The sequence below is a fragment of the Melozone crissalis genome, unplaced genomic scaffold (assembly GCF_028551555.1).
Source record: "Melozone crissalis strain CALT ecotype California unplaced genomic scaffold, PUWL_Pcris_2 ptg000017l_1, whole genome shotgun sequence".
Classification (NCBI taxonomy): Eukaryota; Metazoa; Chordata; class Aves; order Passeriformes; family Passerellidae; genus Melozone; species Melozone crissalis.
In genome coordinates this window covers 15,521,810-15,539,319 of record NW_026535795.1, presented here as the reverse complement: position 1 = coordinate 15,539,319, position 17,510 = coordinate 15,521,810, and the positions used below count along the sequence as shown (strand labels likewise).

Here is a 17,510-nt window from a genome sequence, read left to right as displayed (position 1 = left end):
AGAGCGGGGCGTGCCCCCTCTTCCTGTACGTCACGGCGCGCGCCGGAAGCGAGGCCCAGACAGGCGGAGGCGCGGTGCGGCCTAGCGAGGTACGGGCGGGGCTGGGACCCGGGAACGGGAACGGGAACGGGAACGGGAACGGGAACGGGAGGGGGGGGGCGGGGCCGGGCGCTAGTGAGGTGAAGCGCGCGCTGAGGACCCCGGTTCGCCTCCGAGAGCTCTTGCGCCTCGCAACGGCGATGGCCGCCGTTCCCGGGGAGTCCACGGCCTGAATATCTGCACTAAGTTCTCGGCCTGGCCTCGATCTCCCTAAGGGAGGGTTCACTGCCCGCTCCTCTGCCTCCGAGACCAAGCGGCAGCCGGGAAGGTCGGGCCAGCAGTGGAGGCTCGGTCAGGTGCCGTGTGTGCTGCTCGCTAGGGACTGAGAACACACAGGGTGAGGCCCCGAAAGAGTCTCGGTAGCCACAGCGGCGCTCGCAGGAGCTTGTTGAGGGGAAACGACGCCATCGTTCCCTCCTCCTTCCTATCTGACACGCAAGGAAACAAGCCTGGGAGCCAGCACAACCTCCTGCGCTGCACGCGCGAGAAGCTCTGAGCTGTACAGCCTGGCCTGCCAGCCCAGTTTGATTATAGAAGTCTGTTCGACAAAGCAGTAAATCGGTGTGGGTATTGTCCTTTCTTTTTTAGATGCCTGTGACCGTGGGCCCATATGGGCAGTCGCAGCCCAGCTGTTTCGACAGAATAAAGATGGGTTTCATGATGGGCTTTGCAGTGGGCATGGCTGCAGGAGCGCTGTTCGGCACATTTTCCTGTCTCAGGTATGCCAAGGAAATGGCTTCCACAGGCAAGTGGTGACAGGGAGATAGCCAGAGAGAAATGGTCATGCTGTGGGGTTGGGAAGGGATTGGGTCTGGTCCTGTGCCGGTCCCATGAATGGAACTTTGTCTGTGACTCCCAGCTACTGCAGTAAGCCCCTGGCCTACAAAATGTGAGTGCTGGCAGGGCATCACCCCTGGGTGCCCTGTATGCCAGGAGGTCACAGCTGCACAGACCTTTTCTTGCCTCTTGTAAGGAAGGTTCAGTGGGAAGCTGAGGCTGTGGAGGATCACCTCCAGGAGGAACCAGATGAATTGTCAATGCAGATACATGTGCAGCCTTCTCCTGGCCCTAAGGCTTCCTGAGGTGCTGTGTAAGCCCTCAGTGTCTGCATCATGGTCCCTTTGTGTGTCCCATGCCCTGCACAGAGGCAGTTACCAAACTGACCCTGAGTCTGAATGGCAGGAGTGTGGGTACACCCATGGCTCGCATTGGCACAGTCCCACTGTGCAATGGAGAGTGACAATGTTCCACCTTCCTCTGGCACTCAGCATGCTGACATGAAAACAAGCTGTGTTTGTTGCTCTGTGTTTGCTCTGGTACTGTTGACTGGTGTTGCACATCATCTATGACAAAGAATCACTGAAGTCAGCTCTTTCATACTTTGCAGAACTCTGATGGTTTTTACCTGTGATTAAACATGGGAGATGATTTGGTAGTGGGGTGAAGGAGGAAGAGGTACAAATCTTAATCCAATGGGAGTTTGAAGTTTTCTAATCTCTCTCAGTTCCCAGAGGATAAGCAGCATGATGCTGGCAGAAGATACATATTAAGAGCATTTAGAAGAATCAGTGAGAGTGGTTCTGTTGTACTTGAATGACACAGCTGCAGTACTTGTGCTGTTCTATTTTTGAGAGAAAATCTCATGTTTTAAGAATGAAGTGCATGAAATTCGTTAGACTCTTAAGTCACTGCACTGTTTAAAAGCCAAATATTACAAGAGCTTCTTGAGACAGAACAATTCTTTTTGTTTTAGTCTGACCTCAGGTAAGTGAAAAATGGAGAACAGAAACAGTTTTTGAAGTTTCTAGGCCTTTCAGGTGTCCCATATTAAAAACAGAGTCAATAGTAAATAAAAATTTAATTTTAAGTTGATGTTAAAATTTTAAGGTGATATTAAAAAGATTGCCACTGCAGTTAGAGAGGATGGCAGTACAACAGCTCAGACAACTCTTTGTACTCTGGCATGTGAAATACTTGGCCAGCTTTTTTTTTCCCATATTAAGGGTATTTGGGAGACCAGGATGCAAAGCTGTGCCTTCTAAGGGTGTGGCAGGAAGGTTCCACTGCAGGAAAAATACACATGGGCCATGTGAGGTGAGGGCCACCCGAGAGCCCCTGCAGTAGCACAGGGCACTGCACCCAGTCTCTGGGGAGGCAGCTGTACAATTGCACAGATTTAGACTGAAGAAGTGTTCAATTTGCAACCATGAGCTGATTGTCTCAGATGTTTTCTGCTGCATGTCTGTGATCTGTCAGGTTTCAGCTTTTATATAATCCCTGTGATTTTCTTTATCTCAGGATTGGCATGAGAGGACGAGAGCTGATGGGTGGAGTTGGCAAAACGATGATGCAAAGCGGTGGGACGTTTGGGACGTTCATGGCCATTGGTATGGGAATACGCTGCTAATCTGGAGTTTGGGATTTATCCCAGAGTGCCCCCACCCAGCCATTCCTCCACTGTACAATAATAAAATCTTTAGATACCTGGAAGTGAGAGCTCTTAATGAAACAGCACAGTCCTACCCTCTGTGCTCTGCTGATTGTAAGCACACCTTTTACAAAATTTCTACTTTCTTCCCATGTCTTTCTCCCAAAACAATGAGAATTAATAATCATTTTTACTACATTGAAGTTCCTGTTTTACAGATAGAAGTACACCACACAAGTTTCTCCCTTTGGCACTTGGGCAGCTCACATTGCTGACGTGGATGTGGAGCTGCTTTGTCCCTTCTTGCAGTCCTCAGTCTAGGAAAGTTAGATGGTGGGTACTTCAGATTAATTATAAAATTTCTGGCCTCTTGCAAAAATAGGTGGGTTGAAGCTGGTCACATTTCTGAATTCAGTGTCATGGGGCAGGTGCCCTCAACAGTGTAAGGACCCCAGGATCCAGGCAGCTCCCGCAAGAGCTGTGCTCCCAGAAACAAAGCCTCTTCTTTCATTCTGGTTTAGCAGGCCTACAAGGTGGTCAGGACTTCCCTAGGAGAGCATGGGAATCCCTCCTCATCCTCCCCACCCCAGAAGCACTGCCTACAGCTGACCTAGGAAAGGTGTTGGGTGTTGTAGTCTTCCACTACTTGCCTTTTGAAATAAGGCCTCTTTCTGCTCCTCCTTTAGTTCTGTGTAAGGAAGATGTGTGAGCAATAGCACTACCTCAACTGGCACCTGTACAGCCTGGACCTGGTACAAGTGCCTTTTCCCCAGTTTTTAAGGCAGAAACACAAATTCATGACTCAAAGCCTGTTCTCAGATAAAGCACACCTAGACAGCCAGTTTTACTTCTTCAGCTGTGTTACTATTCCCAGAATCCTGCTGTATTCCCACCCCTCCTCACTTCTACCTTTTGCTTGCTCCAAGTTCTTTGATTAAGGACAGGCCCTTGCCACGCTGCAGCTCAAGGACAGCTCCGGCCCTAGAGGCTGCAGAGCAGATGCTCTCCCCGCACTACTACAGAACACCCGTAGCACTGCTGCCTGCCCCACCTTCACCCACTGCCAAGGAATGTTCTGTTCTCCCTACTCTCCCCTTGGCCTTTTCTTAGTGGTTAAAAAGGCCAGGGAGGCGGGACAGGGATAGAAAGAGCGAAGCACAGGGGCAGCTTCCCTCTAGAAACCAGACTGAAAGCAAACATAACTGACTCGTCCAGCCCCAGGACTCTCAACCATTTGTGAAGGATGGGAGTGGAGGTGGGCAGGAGGGCTTTGTCTCTGGACTGAACTTTAAGCATGCCTGAGTAGGACAGGAGTTGTGCCCAGATCCTCAGCAACCACGGTCACACTGCACAGAGGGCTGGGAACAGCTTCTGCATGTACTCTGAGCACATGACATCCCAGGGCATACCTGCATACTGTGTAGTCGTATCCCAGACACTGGGCACTGCACAGCATCTATCACTCACCTCCAGGCCTAAGCACACAACTGCCTAAATCACATTGGGAGACCAGAGAAATAAAACTTCATGAAGGCCTTTTTAAGAGAATTTTATTTGAGTGGTTCTTACAAAGATTGTTGCAATATGAAAGTTTTTGATAGAAATATCAAGCTGTCTTGTCAAACACACTGAAGTAACCCAAAAATATATTTCAGAGCTCACAGAGCTTAAAAAGAGCAAAGATTATATGCAACCAGAACAAAACACTTTTCTGTATTTCCTACCCATTTTCAGACTTGGCTGAAATCCTCCAGCTCTGCCCCACTGCACTCATCTGGAAATGCAGAGATGTTTTGTTTGGAAACTTAGACACACCTCACAGTATTTACAAAGAAACTTTTACAGATACAATAATCAAAAGTTACCATCAAGAAGTAAAACCCTTCAATCCTCCTATTCTTACCAATTATTCAGCACAAAGCAAGCTGAGTAGCTGTCTGCAGTCAGCACTCAGTAGCTTTTTGGATTTTCCATTTATACAAAAACACTAAATATGTCCCTTCATCCAGTCTCTCTCTGATACTACCCTTGAGCAGATCACCCACATTTAGTGAAATGTAAAATGTCTTTGCTGCATTAAAAGAAAGGCTCATGAAACATTAAAAATGTCATTATGTCCCATCTGCCTTTTACAGAGTACTTGTTATCTATGAGCTACTTCTCAGTTCCTACAGATCACCTTTGTCAATGTACAAGAATTACAAGGCAGAACAAGAAGTCAACAGCTTTGTATACAGTGGAAATGCTAGTTAGGGAGAATGAACACACTGCATTTCTGCTTACTTCGTTTTATTTTTAAAGATAGCAGGAAGTGTACACAAAATGACATTAAATCCTTTCCTTTAGTTTTATCTAAATAAAAGATAACTCAATCTTCCTCCAAAAAATACCTATGTACAAAACTGACTAAATTAATCTTCATCGTCGAACAGGAACCAGTAGTTGGGTTGCAGTCATAGAGTCTGGGAAAAGGCTGTGGTATGTTGGAAGAGGTACATACGCTGCTGTAATCATTTTACCTAATCACAAGAGGAAAAAAAGTAAACATCAGTGTTTGTCATTTCTGTAATGGATGACTAAATGTAGGCGTGTACATGGAACACTCACCTGCAAACCACCTCCCATGCAAAGCATTGACAGCCGCGATGGCAGCAGCGATGGAGGGACATTTCACATACACATTGCCCTGCAAGACAGAATAGTGCAGCCCATGAGAACTCAGAGACACTTGCCCAATGCTGTTCCTCAGCCACCCCTGGACCTGGCTGGGACAGAGCCACACCTGCTCCATCAGGCACCCGCTGGGATTAATCCATAACACAGAATGAGCACAAGAGAAGGGGACGGTGGTACTGGCAGGCACTACTCCACTGTGGCAGTTATTGCAACCTTCAATTTTTCTAAATAGGATTTTGCAAGATAGCCCAAACATGCTTTTGACCAGCAATCACTGAGCCATGAATGGCTGATCTGCTCCTGAGAGCCTTTTAGAGAAAGGATCTAAAGGCTCCTAATCATTAACACCATGTGAAAGAAAACAGCACAAGGGGTCTGACAGCCCCCAAGGCAGCCCAGCTGCCAAGGTCTATATGCCACAAACCTCAACTACATATGCTCCACTCAACATGCAAGCTCACAGCCTGTATTCCACAAGAACCAAGCACTCCCCATTCCCCCAGACAGAAGCAACACTTCAAGGGAGACAGATTCCCTAAAAATTCTCCTCCATAAACATCATCATGTCTGTCTTTACTCGAGCAAGAACTGAGGCAAAGGGAAAATCCCATCCCCGCAGGGCAGGAAGAGCTTGAGATTGTTCCCAAGGCATATGACAGACTCATCTTTGAACTTCACCTTGAGTTTGCCATCTGCAGACCAAGCACTGTGCCTCCCTAATCCAGAGAACCACAACAGTCACACCCAACAACTCCAAGACACAGAGATGCCCACAGTAATGTGTGGCATTTTTCTGGTTGCCTGCTAAAAAACAGACCATCAGTAATACCCAAAGAAGATCGATTCTAGCTGAAACAGATTTTTCAGGAAAATAGTACATTAAAAAATAGATTCCGGCCTTTCCTTAGCAGCTTAAGTCAGTCGGTATTAACTCTTCCCACTGCAATCTAACTCATTCCTTTCTCATGGGGCGAACCTGAGCTTAGGGGCTGGTGTTTAAGGCACTAAGGAATCAATTAACATACAGAGCTCTGCTCTCAGCCTCCCCCTGCAAAGGCACCTAAACTGCTTAAATGCCCAGATGAGGTGCAGGAACACAAAGCTGTGGCTTTCCTTAACACCAGGCAGAACAGACAGATGTGGTACATGAGCCATACACTCAGCTGGGACTGCAACTGTTTAATCCTCAACAAATCACATGCTCATAAGCCAACCCCTGACAGCCCTCAGCACAGAAGTCTGAGACAGAGCCCTGAAGGTGCCCAGAATCTAAGCCTGGAAAACAGAATTGTACAATGGAAACTATCAGTGGGTATTTTATAGCTGTGTCACTGCTGTGCTACTATGACAAAACAGATTTCATTTTTTATGAAACATTAACTCATTACTTAGTATGTTGCAGTTGCTTTTTTTAAATCCACCTGCTAACATGAAACAGAATTTTGCAGCTCCATGGGCTTAGAACCTATGTGAGGTATCCTGAGGGCTAGTGTAGTTTTGGGTGGTGGTTTTCTGGGGGGTTGTGCAGTGATTTTTTTGTGTGTTTAGTTGTTGAGAGGGTTTTTTGGAGGTGGGAAGTGTTATGGGTTGTTGGCTATTTTGGAATTATTTTTTTCTGTCAAAGAACGCTTCATTTTCTCTAAGTAACAAACACATTATGGGGAAGGTTTCTTCCTCTCATCAGTCCAATGGTCCAAGACCACAGGCGTAATCTTGAAGATTGCAAGATGCTAGGTAAGGCAGCACACTGTTTTATGTGCTAGACTGCAGCTCCTATCTAACCTCTGTGTAACCCACAAGAAACGGTTTTAGGTGATATTGGGGCAGCTGCACAAGACAGCAATGGTTGAGTGCAGGGCAGAACAATCCCACCAAAGCACACCAGCAGGAACATGAGTTTCAGACTTATACCTTAGCATGGAACACAAGATGACACTTTTAGGGTCAGAGAGATAGAAATTAACCCAACTGTGAAACCATCTGAAAATTGAACTTCTGTTTGGGCTGTGAATTCTTTTTAAAAAGGGTTCAAGAGAATGAATCTATTTACAGACCTTCCAGAGTTTATACAGTCTAAGAGCTGAAATACAGAGAAGAGGTAACCAGTCTGGGGTTTATGTAAACAAAGTCAATTCAGAAGAAAAATATATTTACCAGTTTTAGATGCAGGTATTAATCTGGAATTCAGTCATCAGCAACGGTGTTTCTCTTCCCTGTTCTAACTCCAGGCCCTCAGACTGCCCATTGCAAGACTTTAATGTCCATGAGTGACCACAACTGTTTCTAAGCACAGGATGAGGCACATATTTACCTTATGCTGTAATTCTGCAGGAGCAAGAGCTCTTTTCTACTGAAGCCTGTGCTCTAGAAAGAGGAAACTGAAGTCCTTGACTTGGGGGGAAGGCACAACTTAAGGGAAATGCCAAATGCCTGAACTAGTCACAGCTCTTCTACAGCAACTTCAGCTGGGTAAACCTTCAAGAGCAGCACCAGAAAGCTGTTCATCCAAGTTCACACAATGATTCACAATCGGAGAGAACCATCTACATTCTGCACAAACTAAGAAATTTAGGTACAGTTTAGGAAAAGCCCCGTATTTGTAATGTTCCCCCTGGACAAAAGAAAGCAACAGAGCTCCTAACATCAGTTCAGTGTGTCATCCCCGGAAGCAGGCATACCTGAGCTGAGTTTTTGTCAACATAGATGTGGATTACTCCTCCATGTTTGTTACATTCCTCAATCACATCATCTTTAATTTCTGTGTCCCAGCCAGCTTCTTCTTCACTGTACAGGGGAAGGAAAAACAGGACAGAGATCATTCACACAAAATCCACCCCCAAAACCCATTAAACACATGCCTGCAACATTCTGATTTCTTTCTTACATGTTAAAGTCATTGACAAATGCCAAACAGACAACGATAAATCACTTACGTTTGAGGATTAAACATGTTGGAAAGCTGGAAGCACTGTGTTGCAAGTGGTTGTACAGAAGCAGCTGCAGCCAGAACTGTTGTAATGAAAAAAAAAAAAATTAGCACATCTAAGAACCCACTATGCATGGCTCTAATTTATTCAGCATAATAGAAGCAGCTCTGACTAAACAGAAACTGAAGGCAGGAAAGCAAAACTCAAAACCAGACACTACTGATGATAGATATATTTAAAATGATCAATACAAAAGCCAGCACACTATGAATCACAGTTGAACCTGAAAAGTGAAAATATCATCGTGTACATTGATTTTGGCAGATTTTCCATTTGAACATTAAAAGGCATGCATCTTCATTTGCATTTAAAATGTCTTCCTGAGTTGTATGTCAGCACCTTTAATGTTTTGCTCCTCACAGATGCCCAGCAGCAGCTCAGGACAGCACCACCCCAGCTGACTGGACAGCAAAGGACAGACAACCTTGGGGAATTCCTAAAACCTGTTTTAAGCACGTTGAATCATGCTTCAGAAGTGTACCTGCACTTTCATCCCTTGAAAATGCAGACTGAAGGAAACATTTGACACCTGAAATTGCTCTTTCCCTGTAACAGTGAAATTATTACTTGTCATTTATTGCTGCTTATCATGCCAGTACATTGCATTAAACACTGTCCCACAGGCTGCCCTTCCACAGACTTCAGACTTCTGTCAATGGAGCTGCAATAACAGCTGCCTTCCCCATATACTTCAGACATTAAGGGTTGTGCAGTCAGATAATGAGAAACTCTGAGACAGTAAACCCAAACTTCTGATTCTCAAATAACCCCTGAAAGGCAGGGAGAACACTACTAGCCAATCACAAATACCAGTCCACGCATTTTCTTGGACTAGTACATGGCTGGAGAATGCTACCAACACTGGAGAAAATGCTACCAAGAATTTTCAGTCAAAAAAATAACAGGATGATTCCCCACTTCCCCACAGACAACTAGACAACTAGGAGAACACAATTTCTCAGGTATGGGCAAACCCTATACCACAAGGATTTCCCCTATAGACACCTGAAATAAAATCTACTAATTACAAGTCAAAATAAATGCTAGTTTACCTTCATTCTGCTGGGACAGTCTCGTTTGTAAATCTAAAGAGAAATACAGAGAAGTTAATTAGAGCGCTTGCCAGCATCACTGTATCATCACCTGCCAGCCAGGTTGTTCAGCTTGTTTTTCTGTGGTTAAGAGCTTATTTCAGTATCACTGTTCCTCTCTAGTTGTGAGTAGTTTCACTAACTTCAGCTTCTGTACTAGAATGTTCTGTACTTGACAGATTCTGTGACAACAAAGCATTTTAAAGAGCAACAATACCTTAAAAGGACAGACATGACCATGTAACTTTAATTCAGTGTGTCACTCCCAACTTGCTTTTGCTGTGATTGTCTTCAAAAGACACGTTTTACTCCATGAGAAAATAATTACAGCAATTCTGACATGCATTAGAGGTGTGTGTCACCACCAACATCTTTACTACCAGAAAGCAGTTAAGCACACAGCTATCCAAACCTGACCTTCTTAAAGCAGTTATCAAATTTCATTTCAAGTAGAATAAGGCAATATTTTGTCTGCTTTGCTTTCATATAGATTGCATAATGATACAAGTAGCTTTGGTATTTTTCAAATTCAAAACATTTTCCAGTGTTCAGAACATGTGATTTGCCTAGAAAACATGATTTACTTGTTTAACATACACTTGTCCCAATCCAAAGTGATGGGAACAAACAAATGCAGACTTTCTAGCCATTTCCAAGTAACATGACATCTTTGAGCTAACATAAAACTTCAGAATTCAAGACTAAGTATAAGCCCCTTCAATCATGGTTCCATTTAAGAGACACTAGGGGTGTGAGCAAACAATTGCCTTAATTCACTCATTTAGAGAGTAGCAAAGTGATGAGCACCAAGTAAGCTTCCAAGCTTACCTGGAAATACCTGAAGGCACCAGGTATCAACATACTTTTCCCCTTTCTAATAAAACCTCCTCCACGACACTGAAGAACCAACAGAAATAAATGTTTTTCTCTAGATTTTCCTGATGTGCCTTTCCAAGCGTTTTGCAAGGAACACGTACCAGGAACCATACTGAAAAGCAAGGGCTGGAAGGAGTAAGCTCTGAAGGTTGTGTTGTAAAAAGAGCTGGTGATATTTGGCATGTTTTCCATCCAGATCTGAACCCACAGAGTCCTCACCTCCACAGAATGAGAAATATCACAACAGCAAAGGCTGTCTTAGCCTGTATTCTCTGAAGAAATGGCATGGTCTTGGCCAAATCTGTAACTAATTACCTAGTTAATTAATATTCAGACTCTTGTGAAAACAAAGGCCTTTTAAAGAAAACAGCAAATATCCGAACTCTCAATTTAGAGGAGAGACACTTTTCCTGCTGCAATTCCAATCCATCATGTCCAGCAGAACTCGTCTATGTGGGTCAGCCTGGGGCTCTACAGCCAAATCCCTGCACCTAATATGGTAAACCTGCACATATCATCACTGCAAATTCCATCCACAGCCAAGATCTGTTCTAAACACAGCAAAGTCAGCCACCATTATCTTGTGCAACAGTTTCACAGGTTAATTATTAACCACATTTGAAACATAACCTGCTGCTCACCAGATCTTTTATCAACAAACTGGATTCTTTTGTTGCTCATGCCTCAAGAACAGTCCTGTCCTCTCACTTCTAAAATCACTCAAAATTAAGAAATTGATTGTCACTCTGTATAGTCAATTCATGTTTCCCTACACATAGTTTTAAAGAGTATGAAGAAACTAAAATTAATACATCTGACCAATTCAGATCAAAGTAACTCTTTCAGTATATTCTTGTGTAACACCTGTAAGAGCAGCAAGTTTAGCACAATGGGAGTACATGTTTAGTGTACACAGAAAGCACAAATACAGACAAATCTATCAAAGTAATTTGTGTCTTAAAATAAAAAGTTTATTTTTAAATCCAGATGGCTTTAAATAAGCCAAAGTCTGCCAAACACTGCCTAGCATCTTGAGTCATTTCTTAGAACAGAGACCAAATAGAGGTCCAGGATGATAACAGCTATCTCTTCCTCTTTTACAGCACACCATATCAATTTTTTTCCATAAACAGATAGCTCCTTCCACAAGTAAGGAATGCTTTGTCCCACAAAACATTAGAAGCATATTCTATAGGCTGATTATTTTAAATTTCCTATGTTGAGAAAGAACAGGGAGTACACAGCGACAACTGTTCAGCTTCAAATTCTTTTTCCTGCTGGATGGCCAAATTCTCAGGTGTCCCCTAGAACTAATTCTTTACCTTCCCTACTTTAGTTTTATTGACTCCCTCTTGAACATGGATTATCAGAAGTATTTGCAGATGTATACATTACACCTCAGATGCTCAGGCCTACTTGCCTCTAGGAACACACCTAATATTTTAATGATATATCATGCTGCCAGGTCATGTTCTGGCTCTGATAAACTGAAGCATTTAGATATTTTTCTCCTCCCTGGCCATTCTTCCATTGCTAAGCTCCCAGACTATGCGACTGGAATTTTATTTAACCCTGAAGAGGTGAACAATATACAACACCCCAAGAATTTCTTGTCGACAGCACCTACGCATTTATTCACCTCATTTCTACTACTGACCATTTTCATTCATGTAAATATTACTCAAGACCAGACCAACACCTAAACTTTGGTTTTAACAATAGCCTCCAACTTTCCCAGCTTTCACCTGTAAAAAAGTCCTTTCTCTGAGCCAGCTTACTGACACACCTTGTACTTCCTGTATTACTCACTTCTCCAGTTTAATAACTTCCAAATGGCAGGAGTCTAAAGATCAGCAAGAAGCTGCTCCTCCTCTGCCAAGGAAAGGCAATTTAATCAATGACTGTTGGTCTTTAAATACAGTTTCTGACAGTATGCTATACTTTCATAATATTCTCCAGTTTACTCATCTTTAGTATAACCTCTGAAGGAGCAAAGTCTACTCAGTAACGGGACCAGAATCTGGCCAGACCACATTCTTCTTCCTTCAAGTGTACTTCAAGTCTAATTTAGTCACATGTTTCAGCTATGTACACATCGTGGACTTAAAATGTTTATCAACAATACCAGAGATGAGACCACATGTTTTATACATGTATTCCATCACTCATTTCATGGGACTTTTACTTTTCTGACCTCTTTACATTAGCCTCTTACTTTTAGCTTTCTTTCTACCTTGGGAATAATTTTCCTTTTTTATTTTTGAACTACATATTCCTAGCTTACCTTCCTCAAATTCTAAACTTTATGACCAGTATCCCCACTGCAAGTTGAGGCAACTAAATACATACAAACATTTTGGGAGTAGTTTTTCATTCACCTGAGTCCCACTTCCTTTTTTCTTCAAGAGTTGGTAAACCTTCATCTATTGCTTTCATGACTTTAACAATGGTCTAACTCAATCGGATTGTTGGCAGACAATTATCTTTTTGTCTGTTTCCCCCCAAACTAAAAATCTTGTTTTATTATCAGTCATTTTTCCTATTCTTCATAGGCTGTGTGGTCATTCCTTATTTCTTTTGAGGTAGCTGATCACCCAGGTTCAGCGTGGAGCCCATACTAACAGAACTTTTTCTTCTTTCTGTAGAATACAGATCCAACACAGCATTAGCAATGTAAAACATCCTGCCTGTTCAAACACCCAAGTTGCTCAGACCAGATGACTTAATTGCCTTGTTTCTTCAACCATCAGCTAGACCTGTTGGTGTATCCTTTCATTTAAATGTGAGCAACTCATGATCCCTCAAGTCAATGGTCATTTCTATTCTCATCCGTAACATCTTCATTACTTACCAAATTGAGCTTAAAATAGCATCCCCTCTTCATGAGTCAGTGAGTGTTTGATGAAGAAATTTGTCGGATATCACATCCAGGAATATCTGGGCCCCACCATTATTACTAGCAATTCTTCTCCAATCTGTATCGGGGAAGTTAAAGTCTCCCACAATGACATAATTCCTGGTAGTAATTTTCTCTAACAAGAGTAAAGAGATCTTTAATCCATAACCAAATCTCACTTTGGGGACAGCTCATTGACTCTACGGCAGCAAAAAGCTTTATCTTTTTCCAAAGTTACTTAAGTTGCATATGTCTGCATTATTGCTTTTGTACAATACAAGTGGAAAGAACAATGCTACCCCTACCACCTTTATTTCCACAGTTGCTAACATGCATCTTTTTCTAACATCTGTATTCAGCCTCATGTATTTCTCTGCAGAGAATCATGTTTTCTCATGCTGATTGCATACTACCTGAACCATTCAGCTGTGTCAGACATTTATGGCGATGTTCTTGATTTAGTGAGTTTGGATTTCTTTAGACCTTGTTTGTTTCAAATCCGGGGGAGGAAAAGGACTGGTGTTTTTTTTAAAACACAATTCTCATTTCTAATTGCTGACATGTTTCTACATGAGACTGCCACACCACTTTATAACCTGCATAAATTATGAACTAACTTCAGCAGTGGTTAGCTTTCCTTCTCTTTCTGGACTAGACACACTTTTTCCTAACTACTGTATGTTTTTCATCCTTCTCAAACAGGCAACCAGCATTTTTCTGTCACTGGCCAGTTCATTTTCCTTCCAAGGGCACATCTCTAAAACAACTCTATTATATTCTTTTAGCAACTGTCTACGGCTTCATATGTATGCTCTTCTTAAGACTGCACCTGACCTTCAGTAACACGATTCAGACCTATCTTATTAAGCCTGAATCATTTCCATCACATGCTCTGCTGGAAGGCAAACAAGAACGCTACCTTTTCTTTGCTACTTTCTGACACATCCCACACATTCCAGCATCTGGTTATTTGTGACATTCAGGTCCTTTCTACTGTTATGACAGTTTCATATCCCTTGTTCATAGTATTAATCAAAAGTAGCAAAAAAAAAAATAACATTCAGGGAGGGTACTCCCTGCTCTAGTTCTGAAGACCCCATGAAGTGTTAGTTTTTCAGACCAGCTATGAACTAAGCAGCAGCAATCACATCCCTCAGCCTCATTCCAGCACACCCACCTGCAGAACACACGTACAACTATTGCCAAATCCAAGCAATAGACACATTCCCTGACATAAAATGTCTTTCCTCACGAGGACATACGCTGTAAAAACGCTGCTGCCATCTTTATGATGTGTCCCCCATAGAGTCCTAATAACCTTCCTGCCCTTCGTACAGCTCTGATTTTTCTACAGGGGTCAATCCCCTTCCAATTCTGAGCCTGCCATTTTCAACAGTCAACACGTATGCTGCAGTAGAACATACAAATCCCCACTAGCCCAGAGAATAGTGAAGAGAGGAAGGTTTGGGGTGAAAACCAGCAAATTTGGAAAAATATGCAAAGTGAATCACACCCATTCAAATTGTGATATACCATTATTAGTTACTTGCTTATGATTTTGCAGTGTTTTACAGTGCGTAAAACATGCTGCAATACCTCATTTTAAAAGACCAAAATGCATTTTCATTTTAAAAGACAAAAAAACATAGTTAAGTACCGCCTGTCTCAAATTTATAAAGTAATTTTAAAAAATATATATAGGTCATCATTTCTTACCTGTCACAGCTCCAAAGGCCAAAGATCCACTCATCTGCAGAGCCTGCTGTGCAGCTGGAGGAATCTGCAAACCAGTACCTGGAACAGAACACAGAGAGACCTTGGAGCAAGCCCTTTCATTAATTTAGGAATGCAGTAACAGAAGCATCATAAATATTCCTCTTGTCATAAGATAAAAAATACCATGCATTTAAATATTTCATTCATTTATTCAAACAGTTCTGTGGAGTGTTTTAATTCAAATTCTGCAAACTTCTTCACACACTTGTTATCCAACGTTGCACACACCTTCTGCAAGTCTTGCCATCAACTGAAGCCGACCAGTTGTTCCCAAATCAATTCCAGTCCGTTCCAACTCATCACTGTCCAAAAACGAGCTAGCACTGGAAGCATCAGTACGCTCAGTTACATGTCCAACTTTCATTGGTCTCCCAGCCAGCTCAAATCCATTGAGTTGTTCCAGGGCTTTTTTGGCACACTCAGAGTCTGAGAACTGTGGTTTGGAGAAACACAAATTCAGTAATGCTTGCCTACAGGATTCAGCAACACTTCTACTGTATGTAATATCCACAATTACACAAACAGGAGAAACTCTTTAAGAGAATAGCAATAAGCTAATGTACATGTGCTCAGAATTTTTCATTTAAACAAAACACACACATATTTTGGTATTTACTTTCTCATGGTTAGGTACTATATATTTAAAAATATTGTTGAAGTTATAGCATCGAGATACTGCAATCAACAGAAGTCATGACTGTGGCTGCCTTTCAAGAGTGACACTCAATTCTTCTGCAACCTTACAACTGCCATGGTATTTACAGTTTATTCCTAACAGATACTCTGCTTCATGCTGCAAAACATCAAAATAAACACACAAGCATTTTATCAGTGTTAAAACTGTCAAGTATGAACTATATAGTAAGTTTGGTTTCATTTGTGTCCATGTGCCAGAGGTCCCAGCCGAGACTTTTTTCCTCATGACAAATTGCCAGGTCAGTTAAGAAACTCAAGTTCACAAAACTGTACCTGAGGGTAAAGAGGAAAGATTTTTTAACTGAAAAATTTTTAGCCCCTATTATTTCCCCTATAAAGTTCACATTAAATTATTTTCAGCTATAAAACCACCAGTCTTTACTAGTGTCTTTGCCTGCAGAAGACAGCATTTGCTTTTGCTGGCACTGACTACAGAGGAAACTATTCCCATCTAAACATATTCACTGCTCATTCTCAATACCCAGACAACCATCAGAAAGAAAGAAAAAGCCAGTGCTGCATCCTGCAACATGACACTTCTGAAATGAAATGTACAGTTATCGAGTAGCAATTTAGTACCTCCCATGCATATGTAACAAATTTAGATTGTGCTTAGTTTATTATGTTTAGATTGCTACTATATAACCACATAAATATACACAGGAAGGTTGACATATAGAGAAATATACTCCTGCATGGGAAGGTTACACTCAGAAATCATCTTAGAAACCTGGCAATTCTAGTCATACCGTAATGAATCCATATCCTTTTGAGCGTCCAGTTTCACTGTCCATCATGAGCTGAATACTTTCAATCTGCAGATAAGAATAAAGCTATTTACTAACAGACATTTTGGAACAAACTCCAAGATACCAGAACACAACATGAAAACAGCCCTGTCAAATTGTCAAACACACAGACATGAATGTGAAACTATTACTTTTTTTAAATTAGTTTCTCATTCCTTCCTCATTTCAAAATTAGTATACAGACAGCTAAATAGGTACTTGGATAGTAAGAGAAGCAAGTAAACATAAGGGTTTTGAGCTCATCTATGGGTAGAGGCTTGATGCAGAATTCTAACAGCATAAGCACACAGAGATGATCAGATCGTAACTGAAACACACTCATCATGGCACTTCATATGCTGAGAAACTCTGTTTTACAAACTAAGAAAAGCAGTATGCCTGACAAGTGCTTTGTGAGTATGAAGCTGAATTATTTCCAGAAGCTGCTAAGGCTCTACAACTAAGCTAGGTTTTTCAAATAAACTACTCTAACACAACATGCCAAACTAAAGTTTACCCTGCCAAATGGCTCGAAGATTCCTCGAAGCATATCTTCAGTTATATTGAAGTGTAATGATCCCACATAGAGCCTCATAGGACCAGCACTGCCCTTCTGCAGATTGTTTGCCATTGCTGCTGCTCTGTTTTTCTCTGCCTACGGAGAAAATAAAAATTCACCTTCAATAAGAAATCAATAAAAAACCCCTAAAATAAGAAGTAAATACCTATCAGATCTAAACTAGAAGATTCACCAAACATACAGAAGCTGTTGCATGATCTGCAGTCTATCAGACTTGAACTTAAGAGCTACAAAACCCAAGATCATGACCAAGTACAGAGACAAGAGACTCCAAAAGCCTTCAAATTGAACAGCTTCATGCAAAATTCTGACTTCTACCTAGGAAATTATCTAGAAGGCATACACAATATAGCCTTCACTTCTGTAACACTATTAACAATTTCTTTACTGTTATTTGCTTAAGATCAGCATTTTCCTAATACCTTTACACAACTTTCAATCACTTTAATTTGCCTGTTATCTACTGGCAACAAAAATCCATTTTACTAGCTTAAATAATCATCCTTGTTACGGTTTTCCAAACATTCAGTAGTAGCCAAATTTTCACACCAAGTTTCTCATCAAAATACAAGAAGCATAACTCTGCATGAACAAAAATGAGGTTTACAATTCCTTAC

General features: G+C 41.9%; 2 protein-coding genes across 9 annotated transcripts in view; one reads left to right on the top strand and one right to left on the bottom strand.

Moving 5' to 3' along the window:
* The first annotated feature begins 21 nt into the window (after positions 1–21).
* Positions 22–2,589, top strand: ROMO1 (reactive oxygen species modulator 1). The gene is made up of 3 exons (XM_054274490.1): positions 22–89; positions 688–818; positions 2,398–2,589. The coding sequence occupies exons 2-3, from the start codon at positions 688–690 to the stop codon at positions 2,504–2,506; spliced, it is 240 nt and encodes a 79-aa protein (XP_054130465.1). The 5' UTR covers positions 22–89; the 3' UTR covers positions 2,507–2,589.
* A 1,477-nt stretch (positions 2,590–4,066) lies between these two features.
* Positions 4,067–17,510, bottom strand: part of RBM39 (RNA binding motif protein 39) — a 28,636-nt gene continuing 15,192 nt past the window's right edge. For 6 of the 8 annotated variants that reach the window (XM_054274478.1, XM_054274479.1, XM_054274481.1 and 3 more), the window contains 9 exons: positions 16,831–16,968; positions 16,275–16,340; positions 15,058–15,262; positions 14,770–14,847; positions 9,243–9,275; positions 8,137–8,212; positions 7,882–7,987; positions 5,135–5,213; positions 4,067–5,046 (listed from right to left, as the gene is read on the bottom strand). In XM_054274478.1, coding sequence (XP_054130453.1) covers positions 4,946–5,046; positions 5,135–5,213; positions 7,882–7,987; positions 8,137–8,212; positions 9,243–9,275; positions 14,770–14,847; positions 15,058–15,262; positions 16,275–16,340; positions 16,831–16,968 — 882 coding nt within the window. In that variant the 3' untranslated portion in view covers positions 4,067–4,945. The other 2 variants (XM_054274484.1, XM_054274485.1) reach the window with 2 other exon arrangements.